We start from the raw sequence: 27,140 nt of genomic DNA, 5'->3' as shown, positions 1-27,140 counted from the left end.
TCCCATTCACCACGTACCAAGAGATCAGGGGATCATATCACTTTTTGAGTGACAAATGAAGCTTCATGCAGAAGTGCTTCACGAGGACCTATTAGTCACTAATGGTTGCCTTGGTCAATTGAAGATGGCGCAGATTGGAACCAACACTAAACATACAACTCTGGAGGCATACGTAAGCATCGTTAACACTTTTTTTTTTGCAAAAATCATAAGGTGACTAGACACGATGGGGTGACCTCTTGCTGCTCCTACTGCTGTCAACAACGACTGTCATTTTGTAGAGTGGGATAGATGAAAACGGTGATGAATACGTCATTTTAGGGAGCAAGATACTAAGCTTGATGATGCCAACAACTACAACAACCGTGAGCGATGCCACCTTCAACGCAATCAATATGGCATGTGACATTTGCGCCCATGTCAAGAGGTACATGATAATTATGATTAACTTAACAAAATTAAATTCACTATACCCCTTTTGATGGTAAATATGATCATGATGTTTTTCTTACCTAAGATAATTAGCTGTTGATCAAAAATTTGCTTATCATGATTTTCTACAAATAAAAGAGTCAGGGTTGCTACCGGCAAGTTCACTGATTTTTCTTCTATGTGGTAGAGTGAATATATTCATGCTCTTAAAATACTACACAATAAACTTAGGATAATTTAAAAAGAATTATACGTGCTAGATTTGTTCCTTCATATTAGGCTCGTGATTTGCTAAATAAACTACAACATTTGAAACAAGGAACTAATTTTGTAGAAAGGTATTATCAAGAGTTACAAACCGGTTTTTATCGTTATGGTCTTAATAAATCGGAAGATGCAATGAAGGCTCATTTTATGAGTGATCCAAATTCTGATATCACTGCTTCACTTCAACATAATTATTTTAGTAGCACGCGTGATCTTGTGCAATGTGTTACTGAGGAAGAGAAAATAATTTAAAATCATGAGAAGATCATAGTTGATGGTAAAATGCATCAAAACCAATGCGAGTATGAGAGCCAACTAGCCCAATTGAGTGTTGAACATAGCATGTTGTGTGATTCCATAATACATGTTGCGAACATCAAAATTGAGATTGAGTGACCCATAAAAAGAAATGAGAGAAGTAGATACTAGCAAAAATAAGGATATTTCTAAAACTAACGAATTCATATCAGCTTCTAGTGTTCCTTACATTATTCAGTTAATAAAGATAATATAATTACTACACAACCCACATCACTTGAGGAAGAAGGTGAATACACATCACCTATAATACAAGGTCATGTCAGGATGACATGGAAGGTAATGAAAGAGGAATTGATTTGCCCATGCAACAATAAATTGTGAACAATTATGAGAATACATCTGGTACAATGAATATATGTGAGCCTATATGTGTAGATTTAATTGATCCACGTTCTGAATTAGTTACATATAATTTTACTCATAGAAATCATTACTCACAAAGAAGCTATTTCTAGAATATCCCCTGCTGATTCCTTGTTTTATATCATGCTTCACAAGCCTATTATCTTGTATGTTGAAAAATATTTATAAAATTGCATCGATGAAATCATTTTTGAATACATACGCTCAGAAATATAAATTGCAGATTGTGATGTAGATAATCAGTTCTATATATATGGAATATACATTACTTGTGATAATCTTACTAGTTTGCATTTGAATCTCATGGATCTACAATCTTTTGTGCCATATTTTGATAACCCTAAAATGAGTGCAAATGATAATGTTTGCTGGATGGAATGAAGTACAATATCATGTTCGTGTTCTAAGAGGGGGAATGATGAGAATGATAGTGTTCGACAACTGATTTTACATATTCATTATATAATTATTGTTGTGTTATAATAAATGTTATATGCATATCAAGAAGCTAGCTAAAACTGATAACAATTATATATATTATGCATATACGCTATTCTCTTTGTTTAGTGCATTCTTAGGCTATCAAAAGCCAAAGACAACTTTTCTTAAAAGAAGGGGGAGGATGATACGAATATCCGAATCAATCGTACACTATACGTTGTTCCACCAATTACTGTAAATGCTTCAAGTACATTTGAACGACATGAACTCATAAAAAGCTGAAAACATTTCCGATACATACAAAGAATCAGTTATGCAACCATGTGCATGAAAATTTGAGATTAAGATAAATCTGTTCCTAAATACTTTAAATTATATTCTTAATAAGAATAATATACTACCTAATAGATGTACTTTGCTTATACTCATATTTGAAAGACAAGAACAATTAGAGGACGAGGAATGAAATGTGATTCTTCCTAAATTGAGGTTGTGCTCAACAACACAACTAATTACATATGAGCTACCATCGAGGATGACTTCAATTTAAGAAGAGTAGGATGGTGAGGACATCCCTTTTTAGATACAACCATAACAAATAATCATCTAGTTTTTGCACTTATACAAAATTCCATTATAAGAGCATATGCATTTCAATTAAATTGAGATTAGTTCATTCATCTTTGTTCGTATCCATACTTGAGGATAGGATACTACTTAGAAATATGAGAAAAGACACATTAGCATGTTGGCACAATTCAAATTGGCGCCAAGATTTAGCCACCTCTACACCATCTTGGCACACATTCCTCAGGACACAATCACTTTTCCATAGCCAAAACACTACCTTCATGCCACCCTTCCACGTCCCAAGGCAAATCGGAGTCCAACTAGAAAATAGCGCGCAAACGACGCGCTATATAGCCCTTCGCCGAGCATAATGGTACTTATTGTAACAATAAGTGTGGTAATTGCAGGGTTTATGCAGGTTTCTATCAAGCAAAAGAGAATTTATGTTCTAAAGAAAATGAAAATGTTGAGAAAAAAGAAAAACATGCATTTGCTATAACCGTGCCAGCTGAGCTTTGTACTCACATGTATACAATTTGATTCTTCCCTTTCATCATTTGCATATTTAAATAAAAGTAGTGTAGGATGCAAAAAAATAATTGTTAAAGGTGCACACAAATTTAATAAGAAAGTTATATCTCTACGGTTGACAAGGTTAGAATTGCTCATCAATCTGTTACAGAATCACCAATTAAAACGTTGAAGAAATGTTTGCAGTGATCATCTCTTAGTTCATTTGTAATGTTGAAGCAGTTTAAAAACTTCACCAGTCTAGCGATCACGATTTATTTGAATATGAGATTGTGGAAACTCTAAATATACAATTTATAATGTATTGTAACAATACTATTTTTTCTGTAGAGAAAAGAGCGCTATGATTTTTGGGACTTTTTGGTGGCAGTGGTAATTAGCAAAGAAACTACTTACTATTTTTTAACAAATACAGAACCTCAAACTGTAATTAATGATCTAAAATATTGTTTACACAAGAACTCATTTGCAACTGCATAACCAACAGAGTAAATCATGGCGTGCGAAAAGTATTAGCATAGAAGTGTTGTTATCTTTGTCATGTTAAGTTCTTCTCTGGCTGTTCATGTTCTTGTTTATCAACAATTCATGATCAATCCATGGGCCTTATTAGCTGAGTCCAAGAAAACATTGCAATTGTAGTACCTACTAACAAAATAATTCGTTTTAGGTGGATTACAATTCTACAATACTTGTTTCAGCAGGAGAATGATACTTGTTTATAAGGTCAGAATTATTTAATAATGAACACCTTGGAGAAATGTTTGCAGAGCAACACCTGGGAGACTGTGATCAAGATGCTATCAAGCATTTAAAATAACTTCACCAGTCCGATGATCATGCTTTATTTGAATATGAGGTCCCAAGAACGATCACAAAATGTGATTGTGGAAATTCTAAATCTATAATTCCTAAATCTATTTTTTTGGTGGCAATGGCGGTGATGATGGCGGGTGTAATCGACATATTGAAATTAAGCGTAATCTTCGGACAGGTGAAGTTTGTACTGCTAAAGCATAAAAGCTTTCACACAGCCTGAAGCATTCTACCTTTTTTTTATTTGACAGATTGTTGTTGTGCAGTAATTATGGAATCCTAATACTGAAGGCATATATGTAAAGTTGCATTAGAAGTAGCTTCATCATTACATTGGTTAAGTGGAATGATATGTAAAGTTGTATAATAATATTATTTGCAATGGATAAACACATGGAGATACACAAAATATTATTTGAGCTATCCTGCAGCGTGGAGCACTGAAATTTTTACAATCATATGGTAACATGGTAATGAATAATTCATTATTCTTGTTGCAAAATAAACTGCGGATAACTTCATCAGGACTTTTATTCAAAAAATACCTAAGTTTCGTGTTATATTATAGGGAAAAGATTTTGTTGTGAATATTTACTTGACGCTTATGGATCGGCTTTTGCTGTTCATATTTTCTGAAGGTAAAAAAGAATCTATAAATGGTAAGATGCTTGAGTTGGTTAACATCTACTATGTCTTGATGTATCCTGCAAAGTGAAATAGTAAATATCAACCAACTCCAGCATCCTAGCTTTCGTATCCTGCAAAGTGAAATAGTAAATATCAACCAACTCCAGCATCCTAGCTTTCATCTTCAGATCAATGAACGTTAAAAGCCGATCCACAAGCATCAAGATCTTTGTTTTCAATCTAATTTGTTATTATGAAAATAAATAGTAGAGAAAACAAAGGATAGAAGTAAATAAAAGGAAGGATATAAACACTGAATCCTGTATGGTCTGTAGCAAGGGCTGAGGCAACCTGCAAAGAAAATAGCAAGGTTATTAAGCAGTAAAAATATACAACAACAACAACAAAGTCTTTGTTCCAAGCAAGTTGGGGTAGGTTAGAAATGAAACCCACAACATCCAACTAAAAAGATGATGAGAAATTATAATATAAGTCTTGAAAATTATAATAATATAATATGGATTTCCACTAATTTTATTAAGAGGCATAAATCTATTTGTGGAGGTAACTTATTCATCAAACTTTACTTATATGCTACAACAACAACAACAACAAAGCCTTCCAGTCCCAAACAAGTTGGGGTAGACTAGAGATGAAACCCATAAGATCTTATATGCTAATGCATATAAAATCATATTTACACAATACTATAAGATACGGCGGTAATACGATAGTAATACAGTAGAAATAGTGCGTGAAATCCCTTATTTGCTAAAAATCGTTTCTGAACCAAGAACATAACAGCCTAAAGAGAAAAGAAACGAAATTTTCCCCTTATGCGGAAAGGTTGGTTGTTTGGACAGGGCAAGATCTGGATCACGTTTGTTCAACGCTAATAGTAGCCTGGAGGCGCACCTGGAGTGACTAGAGTTCCTGGTCAAAGCGGATCTGGGGGTGGAGGTAGCGGTGACAGTAGGCTAAGCAACAATGGCGGATGGTCGAGGCGGATCCAGTCGAGGCGCTATATAACCCCCGTTGGACTACTTGTCGTTTCTATTGTAGTGTCCGAACTAAAAAGCGGCGCAACGTCAAATGGTGGACTATAAATGCATCCATGTGTAAGCCAAGTGGACAGCAATGAAGTTTGTGCTACAATGAAAGCTCCAAGTCTCTCATGAGATGGATGGAGACCAGGTGCAACCTATGAAGGCATGAACAAAAGTTTTAGGTTTCACGACAAAAGCATAAATTATGTTTTTATTGGTAATGGTGGCTATGAATAGATAAAAGAACTATGTATCTCTGACATCTACCAAAAATTTACTTACTATTGATTAATCTTACAGATAAAAAATTGCTAGTGCTAAGATGTCAATAGCATACTCAACTTGAATATGCTCCCAAGACAATACTAATTCAATTTCCACTTGAATACTGTAATAAATCCGGAACAGCAGAAGTAAACATTTCAAGGAATAAATGTTCAAAGGATGCATGCAAAAAGTGGCCTCTATGAGCAACGTTCATCCCCTCAACAAAAAACTGGTGGACTATACGAAACAGTTCTCAGATCATGTAAGGCCAAGGGAATAAGGGATATGCATGTGCTGCTCAAATAGAGAATTAGAATCGGTAACAGCTCTGACAACATAGAGATTATTTCAAGACAAAATGCAATGCATAAAGGTCACAACAAAAAAGACTATGCATATATAAAAACACTCCAACATACCGGCACTCAGGTATCCTATCAAAATCGTCATCTGAGAAGCAAAGCTCGGGCATGCCGTGGCGCCACCTTGAAATGACTCACTATTTGTTAAAAGCTCTGGTTAAAGATCATTGCTTCAGTTAGAACAGTTTGTTGACCTTGTTAAGATCCAAAACAAACAGTCTTAACTTACTTGGAGAAGCAGTAAATATGCCCTAAATATTATAGAGGTTGAACTTACTCATGGAATTTGTGTACCAAGATCGCTGCAACTGGAAAACAAAATTGAGGTCCAAGTCCTTGAGAGCGGTTGTCTCATCAATCTCTTCTTCAAAATTGTCTGCTGTTCGGCCATAGGATGAACCTTTCAAATCAATTCAGTCATGAATTCGGTACTCCGAACAGAATAAAGTACCCATGACAGTAAATCGGACCCATCGATTGTTGTAAACATTTGCAGTAAGGATATAGTTGTAAATATCACACACCTGTCCATTAAAGGGCTTCACACAGTGTACACCATATAACCTTCTGATTAGAGAGTTCTTATATTGACTGACATGTTGGTAGTAGCTATTTAACATTTGAATTAGCAACTGCACCAAAAAATAGCAAGGTGATCAGACCCTCTGCACACAAGCATGAAAGGTAAGTTTCTTCCCTGTAACTAATTGTACTTAGTTCCTCTCTTTTTTCTTTTACTACACTTAAAACACAACAACTAAGTGCATAACACCAAAAGAATGACACAAATACGCTAGGCAGGGATCTCCACCAGGAGACACCATCTTCTCAATCTAACACTACTCCCACAATGCAATTTAATGAAAAGCACAAGCCAAACATGACAAACTATAGCATCCAATGATCCAGATAAAGGATTTATACAATGATAAACAGAAATATTACCTTGATTTCTGATTTCTTCACGGTCTTAATCATGAAGCGGTCGTCTTGGGTAAGGTTTAGAAGAAGCTACCATTTTTCCCAGCAAAGACAATCCCTCGGAACATTGTTGCCACAGACAGCGAACATGTAATCTGCTGGATCAACAGTGAACAACTTTCTCAAATGCCTGCAGAATCCAACACCCCACTACATAATACAGTATGGGATGACCACAACAAAACCACTGCACACATCGATAAAATGGTGTAGGCAAACAAACACCTGAAACTATGGGGCAGTAGTCCTTCCACCGGAACTGCACAGATGAATGTGGTGGCGTGACCTTTGACCCCTCCGGGGGGAATCGCGTGCAGAGTTTCTCCCGCGGATCAAAATCTGTCTGTGCCAGCACTCGCATCGCACCGAGCGGATTTCCCCACCAAATGTCTGCAAGACGAAGAACCATAAACTCCCAAATGCACAATATCTCCCAAGACCCAGATCACATTGCGAGCATTTCATAACAGAAATACCTAAACAGAACTCACCTGATGCCCAACTGCAGTTGCAGCATGAGCTTGTAGTTCTTATAATATTTCAGCACTCGGCAGCAGGGGCAGCAAGCAGAGAGAGAGGGTAGACGAGGGGGAATGGAGCTTGGTGAAAGGATAAAGGCCTTAGCGAAGTCCGGGAGCGCCAGGGTGTTCATGGGCGGTTGTTGGGAGCTGAGCGACGCCGAGATCGAAGGGTGCAGCTCCGGGCGCCCCATGATGGACACGAGCGACAGCGGAGGCGTCCGCAGCTCCTCTGTGTAGTCCTCCATGGCCGCACGCTCGCGGTCGCAGCGAGATTACCGGGCGAGTGGCTCGGAAATGGGTCACTAGCGGGGAGGCAGCGGCCCCGGCCGGTGGTTTCTAGAGGAGATCGAGGCCGAGTGACGGGAGGTCGGGATGGCGGCGATTGGGGAATCTGGGAGACGAGATTCGGAAGCCTGGAACTCTCACGAAGCCGGAGCTGCAGAACCAGATCGGACGGTTGTCCTTTCGTTGCCGACGTGGACATCGCCGCAGGACTGGAACGCGACGGCGTTTAGTAAGTTACTAGTGATTTGCGCGCGGCGGGGCGGGCGAAAATATTTTGGTTGGTAATACGTTGGTTTGGTGTTTAGTATGTGTCTTGTCTATGATGCGATGTTTGAGAATATATGAAGGTTTATAGTAGTAAGCTGTGCTGATTATATCAGTCGGATGTTACATATAATAACTCATATATGAAGCATAATATAGAATATGTATGATGCAGTAAAATGAAATAGGTCTAAGTATCATAGGAGAAAATTACATATGAGAAGCATCTTAGATGCTGTCAGTAGAATGCGAAAGGAGTGGTGCAGGCATTATAAACTGTTTTTTTGCAATGACAAAATTTTCGCAGTACCAGTTAACAGCCTATGGGACACAGGCAATGCGGCAAGTAATCAAGGTGAGTGTTGAACAGTAAAAGTTCATATTTGTCATGTAATAATTATTATCTGGCACATTTCCTTTGTAAGCTAGGGAAAAGACGTATGTCTTGAAGTAGTGGATGAGATAGGTGAATCATAGCACACAAAAGAAAATGGTAAAGATCCTGTAAAACAGAAAGTACAGTTTATAAGAACAATGTAGGATGCACTTGATCAAGCTAAGAGATTGCATGTACTACACATACACATAAGTTTATGTGTTTATTGAGTTCCATTATGCAACATGATAAGAAGTGAGGATTACATCTAAGGTCAGCGTGCTGTCTGAGGATGTGAAAATGAGCATTGTGGTATGATCTCATGGAATAAAGCGCTATATGCAAGGATCATGGAAATCAATAATGTGAGAATTATCATCGAAAGTATATCGGTAGATTATTAAAGGGAAGCAAAGAGAATTACCAGTGAAACATAATATAGAACATGTATGGCGCAACAAAATGAAATAGACTTAAGCACCATAGGAGGAAATCACAAATCAGAAGCAACTCAGATGCTGTCAGCGGAATGTGAAAGGAGTGGTGCAAGTAGTATAAACTGTTTTTCTGCAACGACAAAAATTTTGGAGCACCAGTCAACAGGCTATAGGATAGAGGCAATGTAGGTAGTAATCAACTAAAAGGGTAGAACAGAAAGAGTTGATATTTGTCATGTAGTCATTATCTGTGACATTTCTTTGTTAAGCTAGGGAAAAAAGCATATGTCTTGAAGTACTGGATGAATTAGGTGAATCATAGCAGACCAAAAAAGGGTAAAGATCTTGTAAAACAAAAATTGCACTTTATAAGAATAACGTAGGATGCACTTGATCAAGCCAAGAGATTGCATGCTGTACACATACACATGAGTTTGTGCATCTACTGACTTCGATTATGCAACATGATAAGAAGTGAGTATTACGTGTAAGATCAGCATGATGTTTGAGCATGCAAAAATGAGGATTGTGATATGATCTGATGGAATAAAGTGCTACATGCAAGCATCATGGAAACGAATAATGTGAGAAGTATTGTCAAAAATATACCGGTAGTGTACTAAAGTGAAGCAAAGAGAATTACCACTGAAGCATAATATAGAACATGTATGGCGCAGGGAAATGAAATAGGCTTAAGCATCATAGGAGGAAATCAGACATCAGAAGCATCTGAGATGCTGTCAGCACAATGTGAAAGGAGTGATGCAAGCAGTATAAAGTGTTTTTCTCCGACGGCAAAATTTTTGAAGTATTGGGTAACAGCCTATAGGATAGAGGGAATGCAGCAAGTAATCAACTAAAAGGGTAGAAGAGAAAAAGTTGATATTTGTTATGCAACTCTTATCTGTCATATTTTTTTCCTAAGGTAGGGAAAAAGCATATGTGTTGGAGTAGTGGATGAGATAGGTGAATCATACCACACACAAAAAGGGTAAAGATGTTGTAAAACATGGACTACACTTTATAAGAAGAACATAGGATGCACTTGGTCAAGCCAAGAGATTGCATGCGGTACATATACACATCAAGTTGTGCGTTTATTGATTTTGATTATAGAACATGATGAGAAGTAAGCATTACATATAAGATCAGTGTGGTGTCTCAGCATGTGAAAATGAGGACTGTGATATGTTCTGATGCAATAAAGTGCTACATGCAAGCATCATGAGGATCAATAACCTGGGAATTATCATCGAAAAAATACCGGTGGACTACTAAAATGAAGCAAAGAAAATTACCAGTGAAAATTTGCACTTATCTTAAATAGGTAACAGTAGTGCTGATTGCTAGACTTAACGTACTGCAACAGGGATTTAATACAATATGGATGTTACATATAATTCATATATGAAGCATAATATAGAACATGTATTGTGTAGGAATATGAAATAGGTTCAAGCACCATAGGAGCAAACGATATATCAGAAGCATCTCAAACGATGTGGGCACAATGTGAAAGGAGTGGTGCAAGCAGTGTAAAGTGTTTTTGTGGAACGAGAACATTTTTGGAGCACCAGGCAACAGCCTATAGGAAACAGGTAATGGAGCAAGTGATGAATTGAAAGGGTAGAACAGAAAGAGTTGATATGTGTTATGTAATCGTTATCTGTCAGATTTCTTTTTTAAGCTAGGAAAAAGGGACATGTTTTGAATTACTGAATGAGATTGGTGAATGATAACGCACAAAAAAGGTAAAGATTTTGTAAAACAAGAAGTACACTTCGTAAGAACAATATAGGATGTACTTAATCGAGCTAGGAGAATGCATGGTGTACACATACACATCAGTTTGTGTGTGTATTGACTTCTATTATGCAACATGATAAGAAATAAGCATCGTATCTAACATTAGTGTGATGTTTGAGCATTTGAAAATGGGCACTGTGATATGATGTGGTGGAACAAACTGCTATATGCAAGTACCATGGAAACTAATAATCTAAGAATCATTGTCAAAAATATACCGGTAGACTCCTAAACTGAAGGAAAGAGAATTACAAGAGAAAATTTGCATTTATGCCAAATAGGTAACGGCAGTGTTGACGTACTGCAACAGGGATCTAACAGACAACAATGCTAGAGATACTACTGGATATGTCTATATGTTGGTTAACTGGGAGCATAATGGTTGTATTGGCATGCAGTTGTTAATGGGTGCTGAAATATACATTGCTGAGATATATATGAGCAACATTAGGGGAGCTTGATGCTATTTTGTTCATAACATGTAGTTTGAGGAGGCTATGGTAACAGTGAATTGTTATGGCTAGTTCTTTTCATACATTTGCTATCTTAGGAGGATATATTTGTACATATGATGTTATAGGAAGGATACTAGTAGCGTTTCCAGCCATGGCTGGCACGTTAAGAGGCTGCGTGTCACAGTTCCAAAAGCAAGTTCCAGCAAGGGAAAAAAAAGGGTAGAGCAGACTGTTTTTTCCTGAGGTATGGCTAGCGCGCTAAGAGGCTGCTTTTCACAGTTCCAAAAGCAAGTTGCAACAAAAAAGGAGCAAGACTAGACTGTTTCCTATGGCAAAAGACAAGCTGTGCTTCAAGATCAAAATGTGGCTGTTGTTTTGGTTGCCTGCAGGTGCAAGAGAGGGTAATAATTAGTGTGTTTGTATTATGCCTGTAGAGGTGATAGATAGAAAAGTGATATGTGGTGAAAGTAACCTTCGTTATTTGTTTTTTTGAGCATCAGGAGGTTCGAGGTCAGGCATTTTTGTGGCTCCACTTGTAGGTTGTTGGGAAGCAATTCTTTGTGGATATACAACGTCGTAACAATATCAGTATTAACATTGATTGTAAAAGGTGATATGCAAATTGTAAGGTAGGAGGAGGGTTATTATCATACTGCTGGATTGCGAGGGAGAGTGGTGCGCTGGCTGCTGCTTTGGAAGTGTCATTTTTAGTTTTCTTCGGAGTGCTACTGTCCTCCTAGGTAAACAGGAAAGCATATGTGTAAAATTGAGCCAATAGAATGATGGCTTATATGCGCAGATGATTGTATAGCGAGAAGGTCAAAGCACGCTTGCCTTTGCAGTATCCATTGTATCTTGGAATAGCCTCTTCTGAGCAATAGAGTGTTTAGATGAAGCAACATCATGCCTGCATGTCATAAAGATAATCACTTACTATATTACGTAGTAGGACAACAATAATGTTTATTTTTCTTTGCAATGCCGCTGGATAGTTACGTGAGTGCAGTTTTCTTCGATGGTGTTTCATCATGGTCCAGTGGAGGTGGAGGGGTCTGCAATAGTAATTCAGTATATTGGTATGCAATCACAGTAAAAAGATGATGTATTTATGTGCTATTGAATAGGCTACAAGAGTAAGTGCATTCTTACAATATCTCTTGGGATGGTTTTCTGTGCTGCTGTCTGAATTTCGGGTGCTGATGATGGTGAGATGTTTGCGGACCTGTATGGTATGGTAGGATTGGGTGGAGTGCTATAAGAAGTCATTGGATAGTTTAGTGTTTGTGATGCTAGGTCAGTGCTTGATGATGTTGGATATGTGAGTGCATGAGGTGGCATTTGGGAACTTGTTGTATGTTTATGTTGGTCATGCCTTGTATGTGGAAGTGCATGCTGTCTGCCATAAGCAGTAATAACAGAATTGACTTGATATGATTTTTGAGGATTATAGTAGCTTTGTTCTGTTAAGGTGACTGCAAGAGTGAATTTTAAGGATACTATGGCTGCAATATCTGGTGGTGTGTCGTTTGCGGATCTTGATGTTCGCAGGACCTGCTGGACAGGTTTACCCACAATGCGCCTGCCAACCTCGCCGAAAGCTATCATTTCAGCTTCGGCGGTTCCATCATTTTCGATGAAGCACAATTTGTATCTATATACGTCGATTTGAACAACGTATCAATCAGTGCAGTTTTAGCTGTATGGTAAGGGAGGGAAAAACGATTCTTACTTGAAGCGGTAGCCTGTGTTGCACCTATAACCATCACCATCTGGTATGCAGGCTCTACTGCATCTATTACACGATGGGAACCACCATGGGGTGGTTAAGACCAGGCGAGTGATAGTAATAGTACATTGACATCCACCATCCTATTGTTGGATTTATTCAGTGATTGTTAGCAGATGCAATTAATAATGAGAGATTAATTAGTTATGGTTTCCTATTTAGGGATAGTTTGTAGAGCAATGGTGGGAAGAATAAATGTCTGAGTATGGAGCAGCAATGATGGGATAGTTGTTGCATACCGGAGAGTCATATGGATCCATTGCTTCTAAGTCATTGAGATGCTTGTCTTCAAGAGGAAGTGATGTTCGCATTGGCGCTGTTTGGTCTGTAGAAGCAGCGGTATGTTTGATCGGCAAGCGCTGATTGTGAAGGCTGTACATGAATATTTGTGAATAAATATATAGTGAAAGTGTAACAAAGAATAGAATATAGAGTGGCATGGGAATGGCATGCAGTGATGTGGAGGTGTTTTAGTATTGTGTACACTGTGTAAAAGTGTTCGGCCTCTGGAATTGCAGGATTGAAATACCAGTGGCATGCTGTATTTCCGCTTAGGTATTCTTCACCTGTTTAAATAAAGGAATTAGAGATGTTGGTGTATGATTATAAAGTAGTTATTGTTTTTGTGCGTAGGGCTATGATTACCTGAATAGCTTTTCATAAGACTACCAACAACGAGAATAATAATTGGCTTAGGTTGTTCTTCATTGTAAATGCCATCGATTGTGAATTCAGCGGCTCGCTGTCCCCACAGAGTTAATCTAATTTCAAGATTGCTGTTGGCAAAAGTAGTTAGTATTGTATTAAGTTCTATTGGCTGTATCTGTGTTGAAGCATTGCGAATATTAGGAGATGGTATTGAGAACACGCAGTATTTGGTATTGAGAACACTGGATGGTGGGCTGTAGGAAATATTAGTACATAAGATTGAAAAGATAGGTTGATTACCTGAGATCCTTAAGGACAATATTTCTGTTTAGGGTGGGCGTTGGTTGATTTGGAAGCTGCACCAAGCGTGTGTTAGAAACTTCAGTGATCATGCCAAGAACATTTGCAGCGATTAAATCAGTATGTGTTAAGTTTTTGGTTGAGAAGTGGAAATATATTAATATTGAGTTATAGATATCAGTGGTATTAACCTAGGAAATTTCTATTCTCGCCGATATGTCTTCGAAGGTCAGTAAAAGGAGTAAGCTTGTAGATGTATGTTGGGAATGTTTGTGGCACATCCTTTGCTGGAGTTATTTTTGTGTAGCAAGTGAATTCTACCATGTAAGGTCCATCAACTGGCCTGTAGAGGGATTTAGCTTTTGATACTCTAAAACGGCTGATGATGTAGATGCCACCCTCTTGAATGAGTGGACTTTTAGTGTCTATCTCAGAGCTGGGTATTTCAGCATAGATAGCATTTCCCTGTGGTTTCAAACTAAAGGTAAGTGTTTGAAATCATCAAGCAGCTATTTTAGAGCTATATGTGTAAATTCTGTAAGAATTATATTTATAGAAGATATGTTAAGGTGCATGTGAAGTGTGTAAAGAAGTGTGCTAGTATATTTGTATGTGCAAGACCAAGGTGTTCATCTGCAATGTACTTTTTAATGTCTATTCTAACGTTGGGTATTTCAGTATATGTGGTGTGCCCTTGTGTTGTTCGAGTCGAAGCTTAGTGTCTTGCATTATCAAGCAAATATTTTAGAGCATGTGTGAAAAATTAGGAGCGATAAGATATTTATATGCGCAAGAGCAAGGTGTACCTCTGCAAAGTAATTTCGCTGTGTGTTTCAAAGTTGAGTATTTCAGTATATATGGTATGTTTTTGCGCTTTTCAAAATAGAGGCTAGCGTTTTGTATTATCAAGCAAGTGTTTTGGAGCATGTGTGTAAATTGAGCAAGACTTTAAATGGAAGGTCTAGTAAAATGTATGACAGGGAAGTGCAGCAAATGCATGTGGAAGCGGCGTAGCGGCTTTTCACAGGAAGCAACTATTTTGAAGCTATGTGTGTAAATTCACTAAGAATTGTATGGATGGGACACATGGCAAGACGCGTGGTAGTATAGTACGTAAAGTATATTTTGGATGTGTAAAGTAAGATGTGCATCTGCAAAGTACTTTTAGTATTTCTTTCAACATTGAGTAGCTCAGTATATGTGTATGCCATTGTGTTTTTTTGAATTCAAGGCTAGCGTTTTGGATTATCAAGTAAGTATTTTAGAACGTGTGCGAAAATTTAGCAGTGTTAGTGTTTTTATGTGCGTGATAATAAGGTGAATGGAAGGTGTAGTAAAATGTATGGTAGGAAAATGCACAAAATGCATAAAGAAGTGACCTAGTGCCTTTTAACAGTAAGTGACTATTTTGCAGCTATGTGTGTAAATTCAGCAAGGATTGTATGGATGGAAGATATGCCAAGATGCATGACAGTATAGTGTGTAAAGTATGGAAAGAAGTGCAGTAACATATTTGGATAAGATGCATGACGGTATAGTGTGTAAACTATATAAAGAAATGTGTTAGCATATTTGGATGTGCAAGAACAAGATATGCATTGGCAAAGTAGTTTTAGTATTCATTTCAAAACTGAGTATTTCTAAGGATTGTGCTAACATATTTGGATGTGCAAGAACAAGATTTGCATGTGCAAAGTAATTTTAGTATTCATTTCAAAATGTAGTATCTGAATATATGTGTATGCTATTGTAATTTTTTGAATTGAAGGCTAGTGCATTGCATTATCAGGTAAGAATGTTAGAATGCGTGCGAAAATTTAGGAGTGTTAGTATTTTTATGTGTGGAACAATAAAATGAATGGGAGGTCTAATAAAATGTATGACAGGAAAGTGTGCAAAATGCATGAAGAAGTAGCGTAGCGCCTTTTCACAGCAAGCAAGTATTTTGGAGTTATGCGTGTAAATTCAGTCAGGATTGTATGGATGGAAGATATGTCAAGATGCATGATAGTATAGTGTGTAAAGTGTGTAAAAAAGCGTGCTGGCATATTTGAATCTGCAAGAACAAGATGTGCATCTGCAAAGTAGTTTTAGTATTCATTTTACAATTGAGTATGTCAGTATATGTGTATGTTAACCATTGAGTACGTTAGTATATGTGTATGCCATTGTGTTTTTTTGAATTTAAGGCTAGTGTTTTGGATTATCAAGTAAGTATTTTAGTACGTGTGCGAAAATTTAGGAGTGTTAGTGTTTTTGTGTGTGCAACAATAAGGTGAATGGAACGTGTAGTAAAATGTATGATAGGAAAATGCACGAAATGCATGAAGAAGTGACCTAGTGCCTTTTCACAGCAAGCGACTATTTTGCAGCTATGTGTGTAAATTCAGCAAGAATTGTATGGATGGAAGATATGCGAAGATGCATGACAGTATAGTGTGTAAAGTATGGAAAGAGGTGCACTAACATATTTGGATAAGATGCATGACGGTATAGTGTGTAAACTATATAAAGAAATGTGCTAGTATATTTGGATGTGCAAGCACAAGATGTGGATCGGCAGAGTAGTTTTAGTATTCATTTCAAAACTGAGTATCTCTAAGGAGTGTGCTAACATATTTGGATGTCGAAGAGCGAGATGCGCATGTGCAAAGTAATTTTAGTATTCATTTCAAAATTCAGTATTTGAGTATATGTGTATGTCATTGTAATTTTTGGAATTGAAGGCTAGTGCATTGCATTATCAGGTAAGAATGTTAGAATGCGCGCGAAAATTTAGGAGTGTTAGTATTTTTTTGCGTGGAACAATAAAATGAATGTGAGGTTTAATAAAATGTATGATAGGAAAGAGCGCAAAATGCATGAAGAAGTACCGTAGTGTCTTTTCACAGCAAGCAACTATTTTGGAGTTATATGTGTAAATTTAGTCAGAATTGTATGGATGGAAGATATGCCAAGATGCATGATAGTATAGTGTGTAAAGTATGTAAAGAAGTGTGCTGGCATATTTGAATGTGCAAGAACAACATGTGCATCTGCAAAAGTAGTTTTAGTATTCATTTCACAATTGAGTATCTCAGTACATGTGTATGTTAATTTTTTTTTGTTGAGGGTTAGTGTTTTGCATTATCAAGTAAGCATTTTAGAACACGTGTGGAAATTCAGAAGTGTTAGCATATTTATGTGTGCAATAACAGGGTGGAGATGTGTAAGCTAAGTTTAATGTGCATTTCAAAATTGGGTATTTTGCTATATGTGGCATCTTCTTGTGCTTTTTGAACTGAAGGTTAGCGTTTTGTGTTATCAAGCAAGTATTTTAGAGTGTGCGTGCAAATTTGGCAAGGCTGAAGTGGTTTAGTACCTTCTCATCTCCAAGAACGAGGTCCACATGCACTATTGGTCCATCATCGGTATCGCCACGGTACTCCCATTTCCGCGAGACACGCGCACAAATTACTCAGTGCCTAGATTTTGGGTGCAATGTGGGGAACATATCAAATGGCATGTTGGAAACCTGCACGGGGTCCATGCATTGAAAATGTTAGATCACAACAGAGGTGCTCTATTGATTAATGAATAGAAATCATCTGTGCCAAGCGGGTATAAATAATAGGCGCTGATGAAAAACAACAGTTTATAAATAATTGCTTAAGCGTACCTTTCATTTTAGAAATAAGTGATGGAGGATATCTTTGGCATCACAATGTTTGAATGGAAAAATAAGGCTGATAGTTAAGCTGTGATGCTGCAGTATGTAGCTGTAGATGGTAATGGTAGCATGATTTTATGCCGCCGCATGATTCTTTTTTATGTCCAAGATAGGGATGCCAGTTTTTTCCACCCCCCTATTTTTCTTTGTTTTTTCTTTGTTCTGTGGAGGAATGCATATTTATTCTATGATGAAGCAGATGCAGGTAAAGTAAATTGCAATATTTCTTTATAAACTATGTTACGTGTTGTATCGGTGCAGTTTCCATCGTCATCCTCTATTAATAATGTAAGACCATTTTTTGACGTAACACGGGATACTGCTACATATAACTGACCATGGCTGAAAACAGGTTTCCTTAAGTACACGCCTACTCTATCCAGTGTTTGCCCTTGGCTTTTATTAATGGTCATAGCATAGCATACTTTTATAGGGAACTGACGACGCTCGAGTATAAAAGGTAATTTAGGGTTCTTTAGTGTTAAACAAATGCGTGGAATATATACGGTCTGGCCTGTATGAGTCCCGGTGATTATTTGTGCTTCGATAATCATATCACCCATAGGTGTAACTACCAAGCGTGTTCGGTTGCATAAGCCACCGGATTGGTTTAAATTGCGAAGTAACATTATTGGAACTCCTTTTTTAAGGTGCAGTTTATGAGGTGGAAAGTTATTTCCATTCAACGAATTTAAAAATTTGATGGGATATAGTAAGTCGTATGAATCATGGACACTTTGTGCTTTCGATATTTTATCGCAGCTAAGGTATTCCTTTTCATCAGTAGGAATTAGATGCACTATGTGCATATTTATTTCATCAGCTAAATCATTTGTCGGAGTTAGTATAGCTCTTGCACGAAGATATGAAATATCAGGAAAGTTTATTTCTCAATCAGGGTATATAGCATCAACTAAACGAGCGATCTTGTCATCACTGGTCATAAGTAATAGGTCATGAGGTATTTGTATCCACGTGGCCTCTAATTCACCTTCATGTGCAACTGCCTCTAGTTTGCCTTCACCTAGGTCTAGCACCCATTTGCTGAATTTAGCAAGTTCTTGTTGAGCTTGTGGATCTAAAATCGGCGAAAGGAGCCTCATATTTTTGCTTAGTGTTAAAATAGAGATGTTAGCCCAAAGAGGTGAATTCATTATTGCCGCATTTACTATTTGTGCTCTAGTACCACCCTCAATGACTGGTAGAATCTGCCTAAAATCGCCTCCCAAGACAACAATTTTGCCACCAAAGGGAATGTGTTGGATGTCCGGTGACTGAAACGATAATAAATCACGAAATGTTCTATCAAGGGTTTCAAATGCTCTTCTATGTGTCATTAGGGCCTCATCCCAAATCACCAATGAAGTTACTTTAATAAGCTCAGCAAGCATGGTTCCTCGCTTGATATCGCAAACAGATGCGTCATCTATATCACAAGGAATTTTGAAGCGAGAATGTGTTGTTCTACCACCTGACAATAGCAATGATGCAACACCGGAGGAAGCAATAGTAAGGATAATTTTTTTTAGTGCTCGCAAGTATGTAACTATAGCGTTCCATAAATAGGTCTTACCAGTACCTCCATAACCCGAAACAAAAAAGGAGCTAGCAGTATTATTAAGGACTGCATTTGTTATGCATTTAAAGGCATGGTGTTGTTCATCATTAAGATTCAAAACCAAATCATTTGATTGAAGCATTAGTTCTTCAGTGTTATACGATAATTCTTCGTCTATAAATCGATTGGTGCATGCTACTTCGAAATTTCCTGATCTCTGTGGTAAGTTGTAGTCTCTAATTCTGCCTCCATTCTTTGCAAATAGCGTTGAAAGATCATCTAGCAAATAATTTCGCAACTCAACGTCAGGCATTTGGTAATTTTGATTATTGATGACCTGTCTAAATCTATATTGAATATCACCGGCTAATGCTGTCCAAACTTTCTCGAAGAATGCGTACTCGTCGTTGATCTCGCAAAAAAGCAACATTGTAACAAATAGCTGTCTTAATTGTGCGAAAGTGGCCCAAGCTGCTGCTTCGTCAAAAGCATTAAACCATTCTTCATCATTACCAAGGAGGCCACGAGAGTTGCATGCGTCTTTGAATGTTGGGTATGTAATAGCGTTGTATGTTTTGACATCATTGTAACTTTGCGCGCCTTTAACAATCATCAATAACATTCTGAGGTAATAACGCTCACCAACAGATGGATGCACATAGTATAAACGGCCTATTTTTGATCCTATTTGTCTAGGTTGCCATATTCTTAGTGTTTCATCCCAGCGCCACTTTGAGGGGAATTCGCAATATGTTAGATTTCTCGCCTGAGGGTATGTTTGGTTGGCGACGAACCATTCAGTTAGCATTGTCCTGCGAAGAAATTCTTGTGAGAGTATTATGGATAAATTAGCATCACTATTGTATGCTATGTTATTTTCATATGGCAAGTGTATAGGGAGACGTTCCACCGCCGAGAAATGTCTGTGAATGTCAAATCCGTATATGCGCCAGCATGCATCTTGCTCACAGATATAGCGACAATCTAAGTATTCTTTAACTTCATTTATAGTTTGAGTTTCATTATCGTATGGTGCATCATGGCCACCTCTTATTCTCTCGATATAAACTTTGCCACAATCTGGACCTTTCGTTACGTATTTGAATAAATATTTGATAAAAATGCTTTTGTTGCACCATTCTACATTTATATGAGCCTGGAATTTCTTTATCAAATATGTATTGTAGGGAACTATCCATTGATTGTTTAGCCTTGTATTTCCTTTTTGAATGTATCTGTCATTGGCATGTCTTTTATACACTGTGAAGCCATTCTGGTCAATCGTGGTTTCAGATTGCAAGGCTTTAGGGTACCCTTTGGAACATTTGCCATTTTTCATGCAGGGACTATCATAGTGATTTTTACCACATGGGCCATGCGTCATGTGCTCAGCGACTAATGCATATCCTAGAGGATCAATATTTGGATCAGGGATCTCTGCAGTTATGAATGAATCAATAAATGCAGCTGTTGGTTGTGAGGTGTCCTGGGAGACCCACACAATAATGTGTGCATGAGGGAGGCCGCGCTTTTGGAACTCGACGGTATGTAGGACTGTTGCAGTGTGGAGGGATTCGGGGTGGCAATAAAAGAAAAAGACCAATGTCAGTATTGGTGCAGGTTGATTTGGTATGGAAAAAACTTGTGATGAAAAGGAATTTTAAATAGGACAACGTACTTGCAACGATCGGACCAAAGACTGCACCGTTTTTAATATCTTGTAAGAGCTCTTCAAGTTTCATGTTGTATACTCGCACGACAATATCAGCTCTATCCGTTGCTTTTTGACCTGGCTCGTTACTTAGGGCTTCAGTAATTTCTGGCCATTTGGAATCACATGTAAATGTCGTAAAGAAGTCTGGTGGGCCATACACTCTACATATTGCTATGCTGTCGTGGTAATTTTGGATCATATATCGTCTCCCACCTGTGTGTGAAGCCGGTAAGACTGTTTTGCCGATTTGATTGCCATCTGTGCAACCGCGGCTGACAGCATCAGTTATACCTTGCAAATTCTCTGCTCTGAGCTTAGCTTGATTCTTAAGTACAAACCATAGTCTTATTTCGTCTATGCAAGCGCGAGCATCAACCTTGGCTTGGCTTGATAAAGGACCATAACATAGATAGGGATTTGGCTGATTTTTTCTATAATGGAACATATAGCGGTAGTAGTCTTGCATTGTCATTTTGGAACGGCCTGGATTATGAGCCGCGTTTGTATCATTATAAGGTGTTCCAATTTGGAAACCGCGCTCGCCATACGGAAAGAGAAGGGGGTATTGAAGCGACATGAAAGCAGGGTGCAACGCAGATATCTGTTGCAGCTGGCCAGCATGTGTCTCTATTATTATGTCTTGCTTGAATGTGTCTAATGTGAAGTCGCCGACAATAAGCATGGCAAGTTGATCAGTCGTGGGTAAATTGTATTGCACTGGATCACCTTCTCTCGTGCCTATGATTCTAATGATAAATTCTCCGCTGCCATGCTCTTTCAATCTATCTCTTGCAAGTCTAAATTTTCTTGCAAATGGGTTGTGATCATCTAGCATTTGTTTTAGATTTTCAATTATTTTTGCATCTAAAGGGTCTGCAGGCATTTCGTTTGTATCTAAAGCGTGCAATCTGTTTTTAATTTCATTAGCAGTATCATATATGTATAGCTGAATGAACTTAGGAGGCATTCCATCATGTGGAAGTAAAGATCCAATGCGATGATGAACTTGACCATTAATTTTGAAAACGGGAGGGCCTCGGCCATCATTCATAGAACAATCTATATTGGCTCCCATTGATGTAAAGGCGAATAAACAGTTATATTGGCGTATATGTTTTATAAATTTTTTTGAATGAGCGCTGCCATTGAATTTAGCCAAGGTATTGAGAGGTTCAGGCCGGACTCTAAAAGGTGGTATGGAAACCTTGCCTCCTCTACAACAAGAATTGTAAATAATTCTATTATTTCTGATTGATGAATCAGATTTAACTCTTTCTCCAAGCCAAAATACAGCATGGCAATATCTGCACTCATAGTCAGGTGACCCAAAATAGGACCGATGGGGATAAGAAGCTATATAGTGACATATTTGAATTAGTACATTGCAAGTGTTGCAACAGCAAAGAGATTTGCCATAGTAGGATACAAAGGCAGAAAAACAACGGTTAGTTACGCTATAAGCATGTTGTAATTATATGTGGCTAATTATTTATTTGCATTAGGTGGAGAGCAAAAAATAGAGTGGACAAAAGGGTGGGGAAAAGGCAAGAGCAGCAAGAGATCAAAATACGTGGCGATATTATAGTAAGTTTTGGTGCACCATGCAAGCACACATACCTTTTAACGTGTCAATGTAATCTTGATTGAAGTGGCCGTATTCTATGGATGAATTGTTATTATTTAATGATCCTAGAAAAGTATGACAACAAACATGGCTTAGATAGTGAAGGCGAAGATCATTATCAGTGGTAAGAAGGAGCTATCATTAATGCCATAGGTTGGTACCAATCACCTGACAATCTCAATCTCTGCTGATCTAGTAATCTGCGGCGCTTACGACGGCACTCAGCTGGGCTCAGAGTTAAAGGGCAGTGATATGCACCGTCTTCTCCAAGGTTTCCTATTTATCAATGATGGATAGGTATATTTAGGCCTGTGAGGGTGCACGTTTTAGATCTAGGAGCAGTTGGAAAAGAAACATACTTTGTCTCCTGCGAGTTTCACTCCTAGGGCGTGCGTGGTGGGTAGACGAAGATGCTGGGTGCCACCAAAGTAGTGTGTACAGGACCAGAAGGAGATAGAGAAGTGAAGAGGTGCAGAATGGTGTGGATTTGGTGAACTTGGAATCCACACATATTAAATGTAGGGGAAAAGATGCAAAATCAAAGAAAAAAGCTGGTGAATGCACATGGAAGGCTATTAGTGGCATCATGCGGTTGGGATGGACGCGGCTCCATTGGCTGCCAATGTGAAAAGCATGCGTCTACACAGGAGCAATGAGGTAGGGAAACAAATAACAAGGAAAAGACCCAGTAGCAACTTATTTAGAATAACCATGCAGGGAGAAGTGTTCTTTTTTACGGTTCTGCTTCTTTCTCTCTCTCTCTCTCTCTCTCTCTCTCTCTCTTTCTCTCTCTCTGTCTAAAAACATGGTAGTGGGTCTCTCTCTCTTTCTCTCCTTCTCTGTTTAAAAACACGGTAGTGTGTAGCAATGCTGATACGCATTTGCTGATTAATAGTGCAAGGTTGAGCAAAGAAAAGGCACGAGCAATCGCGTAAAATAAACCAGGGAAAGCATGTAATCAAGGGGTTAAGCAAACAAGCAAATTCTGGCGATGTAAACTCTCGAGAAAAAGCTCAGGGATCATTAAGGTATTAGGAACGGTGTGACGCAGTATGTGCATGTATATTCACTAAAGATATAGCTTAGTACCTAAAGGACATGCACATCTTTTCTTTTTTCTTTTTGCATAGCACTAACCTTCCAAAATTGTAATCAACTACAACGAAACCGTATATGCTTTGAAGACAGACAACAGCTTGTAGTGTAGCTTGCTCATAAGCAGCCATGCACCCTGCCTCACAAGATAACCAGAAAAAGAGTCGCCGTGGGGTGGTCTGGAAGCTTAGTAAAGGCAATTCAATCTCTACGCCACAAAGGATGCTCCCATCGTCGACAACTTCACAGAGGAACGAAGCGTATGTCAAGCAACATCTAGCCACGACAGTTTGCAAGAGGGAGATGTAAGAAGTTCCAATAGCGAACATGTGGTTACTAACGTTGTTCTGGCTATGTTATATACATTTTCGCATCGTTCAGGTAAAAGGAAGCAAGAGATTAAACAAAAGTGGCAAAAAGCAAAAGATAACGGGCAAAACGAGGAAAAGGGAAGAAAATAAAAAAAGAAGAAGAGGGCAATGTGTTAGTCGATGTACTCTGCATAATAACATAATGTAACATGCATAATACAAATACGACTAATAACTTAATGTGTAAGGCAGCTGACAATAATATGTTCATATAATATGGGCGCAGATAAATTAACCAGGCACAATAGGGGGGGGGGGATGTATCTTACCAAGAATAGCAAATCCAGGTCAGTGCTAGTCCCTTGTGGATCAAACAACACAAAGGGCTTCAACTTGTAAAAAACCTGCATGTTAATGAAGAATACCTGTGAGTTTAACAGACACCATCACATCAAGCATGAAGAGGCAAGAAAAGTAAGGCATAACGTGTTACGCGGGAGCAGCGTGTAAGATGCTATACTATACATGAGCGAATGATGTAACAGAGCTGCCTAATAACACGGTTCATAACGCTACGCATACCATTGAAAACTATAAGATGTTTACATAATTTAGGCATGGACAAATTATTCGATGGATTCGACGGCGATAAGAAAAAGAAGGCACATTTTATTAATCATCATTGTTTATCTGTCCTCGACAAGTAAGGCTAGATAGAGACAACATGCTGCACAAAAGAAGACAACAACAAAAATTTTTAAAAGGAATCGCCGTAACGTTAGATGAGCTGGGAATTGTGCCAGCTACTATACTATAACTCAGGTTATGGTGGAACACGACGCGTAATAACTTCATGCATAAGGTAGCGAACAACGAAGTTTTTACATAGGATAAACACGCACGAATTATTTGAAGCGCAAGAAAAAGGGAGAGCGCTACATCTCACCAGGAAAGCTGACTTCAATCTTGAGACAATTTAGATGCGAATCAAACGGCGCAGAGAGCTGCAAGAGGTAGAAACACAAGTAATCTTTAAAAAAGCATCCGAGGCATTTAGCATATCAGGAACCGTAAAAAAGACATTATAAGCAAATGTAGCACACCATAATGGGAACAATAAAAATATGGTATAATAAAACATGTGGGAACAATGTAGCAGCTGCTGTACGATGTATGATGCCATGATGAAGCAAAGAAGAATGGAAATACAGCTAGTAATATGATGCATAAACTGAGCGCCAATTAGATCTCCATATAGTATAGATACAAACGTATTACCTAGAAACAACAAAATGGCCGAGGGGGTTATATCTTACCGAAGATAACGCTTTGAATCCAGGGACAAGCCTGCTGCAGGCCAAACAGTGTAAAGAGCTGCAGCAGATCAAAAACCTAGATGCAAGAAAGGACACCCGTTAGTTTAGTAGGCACAATTCAATACAACAACGACATTACGAAGCTAGCTCCAATTGTTTTTCCGTTAATAAAAAAAAACAAATGATGAGGAACGGCGCCATTCTTTCCATCTGCTTTCTTTACCTTCTTCTTTACTTTCCTGGCTTTTCCACCATTGCACACAGGAACAATCTTGTAGCGATGAGGATCAGATCTTTGCATAAGACTAACAAACACTAAGCAGGAAGCAACATCAGAGCAGACGAATGGGATCACAAGAAGGGAAAAACTACCAGACGCTCAGAGTAAAAAGCGGCTAACTCAAAAAAATCATGTGTAGGAAAAAAACGGCAACCTTGTTTCTTTTTTCTCTTTAAAAGAAATCACAAGAAGCCGTGGAAAGACGGAAGATGCACTGCAGGGCGGAAAGCGATGGTTGAAATAATGGGAAAACAAGCGAAATACGCACACCGAGGCGTGGGAAAAGAGCCATGGGAATCTCAAAATCGTCGTAGCGCAAAACAGCCCGAAGATATAGAATGAAAGAAAAGGGGAGAAAGCTCTAGGCCGCCTTCTCTGCCCCTTACCACACAAACAAACAAACACCAATCGATACCGAGGGGGCAAGCACACGAATGAGGTCACAATGAGGACGAAACCACCAAGCGCTCAGAGCAAAAAGCGGCTAAGTGAAAAAATCATGTGCAGGAAAAAAAAACGGCAACCTTCTCTTTTTTTTTCTATAAAAAAATCACAAGAAGCAATAGAAACATAGAACATGCACCGCAGAGTGGAAAGCGATGATTGAAATAATGCGAAAATAAGCGAAATATGCACACGGAGGCGTGTGAAAAGGAGCATGCGAATCTCAAAATTGCCGTAGCCCAAAACAACCCAGAGATACAGGAGGAAAGCAAAGACGAGAAAGCTCTAGGTCGCTTTCGTCGCTTTCTCTGCCCCTTACCACACAAACAAAGAGAAAGCAATCAATACAAAAATCACCGTAGCACAAAACAACCCAGAGATACAGGAGGAAAGGAAAGGGGAGAAAGTTCTAAGTCGCTTTCTCTGCCCCTTATCACACGAACAAACAAAAAGCAATCGGTAGAACAAGCAAAAAATTGCCATCGCAAGGGATCTAAAACGCTAGAGCAGGCACTGACCAGAGCCAGGAACACTGTAGGCGCAAGAACGAAAGCTCAGCAGAGAAACGAAAAAGGGACGAGGACGGAGGAAAGAGGAGGAGAGGAAGGAGGAAAGAGGAGGAGCCTGGGCTCTATCGCCCGGCGGCCAGGCCGAGGAGCTCCCCACCGGAGGGCACGTGCGCCGAAGCGCCCACGCAACGTGGCACACCGGCTAGGCACCGAGAGCCAACCGGCACAACATGCGCGGTCGACCGGCACGTGGCGAGTGGTGGCGCGTGGCTCGAGACGCAGAGGCAAACATCACGCACAGAAGACGCTGGCACCCAAGCACTGAGATGCGAGACCCGTGCAGCCGAGCGAGAGCCGCACACCGAGAGCCGCACGCTGCAAAATGGGCGAACGAAATTTTTTTGGCCGACGTGGACAGGCTGACTGGCCAGGAAGCCGCGCTGCTTTCATATATTCTAACAACTACAAATCGGTTGCAGAATTCAATTCGGATAACAGACAACTGTATAACAAAAGAATTATATCTTCCTCATATAAAGTCCTATAAAAATATTTAACCATAATTTCAAAAGATTACATCATGATGATTTTAACCGATCCAGTCCCGTTAATAGATCCCTTGTGAGCAACTCGAAGTCATCAAAACAAACCGATATTATAATAAACAGAGGCTATGTG

The 27,140-nt window shown here is 38.7% G+C and overlaps 1 protein-coding gene and 1 long non-coding RNA gene across 15 annotated transcripts; both read right to left on the bottom strand.

The window, feature by feature from the left end:
* Nucleotides 1-373: 373 nt before the first annotated feature.
* On the bottom strand, nt 374-8,067 carry LOC133930037 (uncharacterized). 5 transcript variants are annotated; one of them, XR_009911716.1, is made up of 7 exons: nt 7,516-8,067; nt 7,250-7,414; nt 6,989-7,154; nt 6,568-6,675; nt 6,321-6,443; nt 6,101-6,196; nt 374-4,719 (listed from the first exon to the last, which is right to left on the bottom strand). It is a non-coding gene; the product is annotated as an uncharacterized LOC133930037 (long non-coding RNA). The 5 variants fall into 5 exon arrangements; XR_009911717.1 differs by having other exon boundaries at nt 376-4,719; nt 6,989-7,122; XR_009911718.1 differs by having other exon boundaries at nt 381-4,719; nt 6,321-6,422; nt 6,989-7,119.
* A 29-nt stretch (nt 8,068-8,096) lies between these two features.
* LOC133930035 (uncharacterized) lies at nt 8,097-26,809 on the bottom strand. 10 transcript variants are annotated; one of them, XR_009911712.1, is made up of 11 exons: nt 26,472-26,808; nt 25,453-25,544; nt 25,230-25,305; nt 24,860-24,917; nt 24,243-24,317; nt 17,264-17,416; nt 13,903-14,367; nt 13,600-13,730; nt 13,439-13,520; nt 13,194-13,313; nt 12,003-12,075 (listed from the first exon to the last, which is right to left on the bottom strand). XR_009911712.1 is itself a non-coding variant. In XM_062376727.1 (6 exons), exons 1-6 carry the CDS (start codon nt 12,771-12,773, stop codon nt 11,442-11,444), a joined length of 864 nt encoding a protein of 287 aa, XP_062232711.1. In that variant the 5' UTR covers nt 12,774-12,852; the 3' UTR covers nt 9,551-11,441. The 10 variants fall into 10 exon arrangements, 3 of the variants coding, with proteins under 3 accessions (XP_062232712.1, XP_062232711.1, XP_062232713.1); XR_009911708.1 differs by having other exon boundaries at nt 13,194-13,326; nt 26,472-26,804; XR_009911711.1 differs by having other exon boundaries at nt 13,194-13,326; nt 25,453-25,534; nt 26,472-26,803.
* Between the last annotated feature and the right edge of the window lie 331 nt (nt 26,810-27,140).

The sequence above is a fragment of the Phragmites australis genome, chromosome 10 (assembly GCF_958298935.1).
Source record: "Phragmites australis chromosome 10, lpPhrAust1.1, whole genome shotgun sequence".
Taxonomy (NCBI): domain Eukaryota; kingdom Viridiplantae; phylum Streptophyta; class Magnoliopsida; order Poales; family Poaceae; genus Phragmites; species Phragmites australis.
The sequence above is the reverse complement of the archived record's forward strand: the minus strand, read 5'-3'. Positions and strand labels throughout refer to the sequence as shown.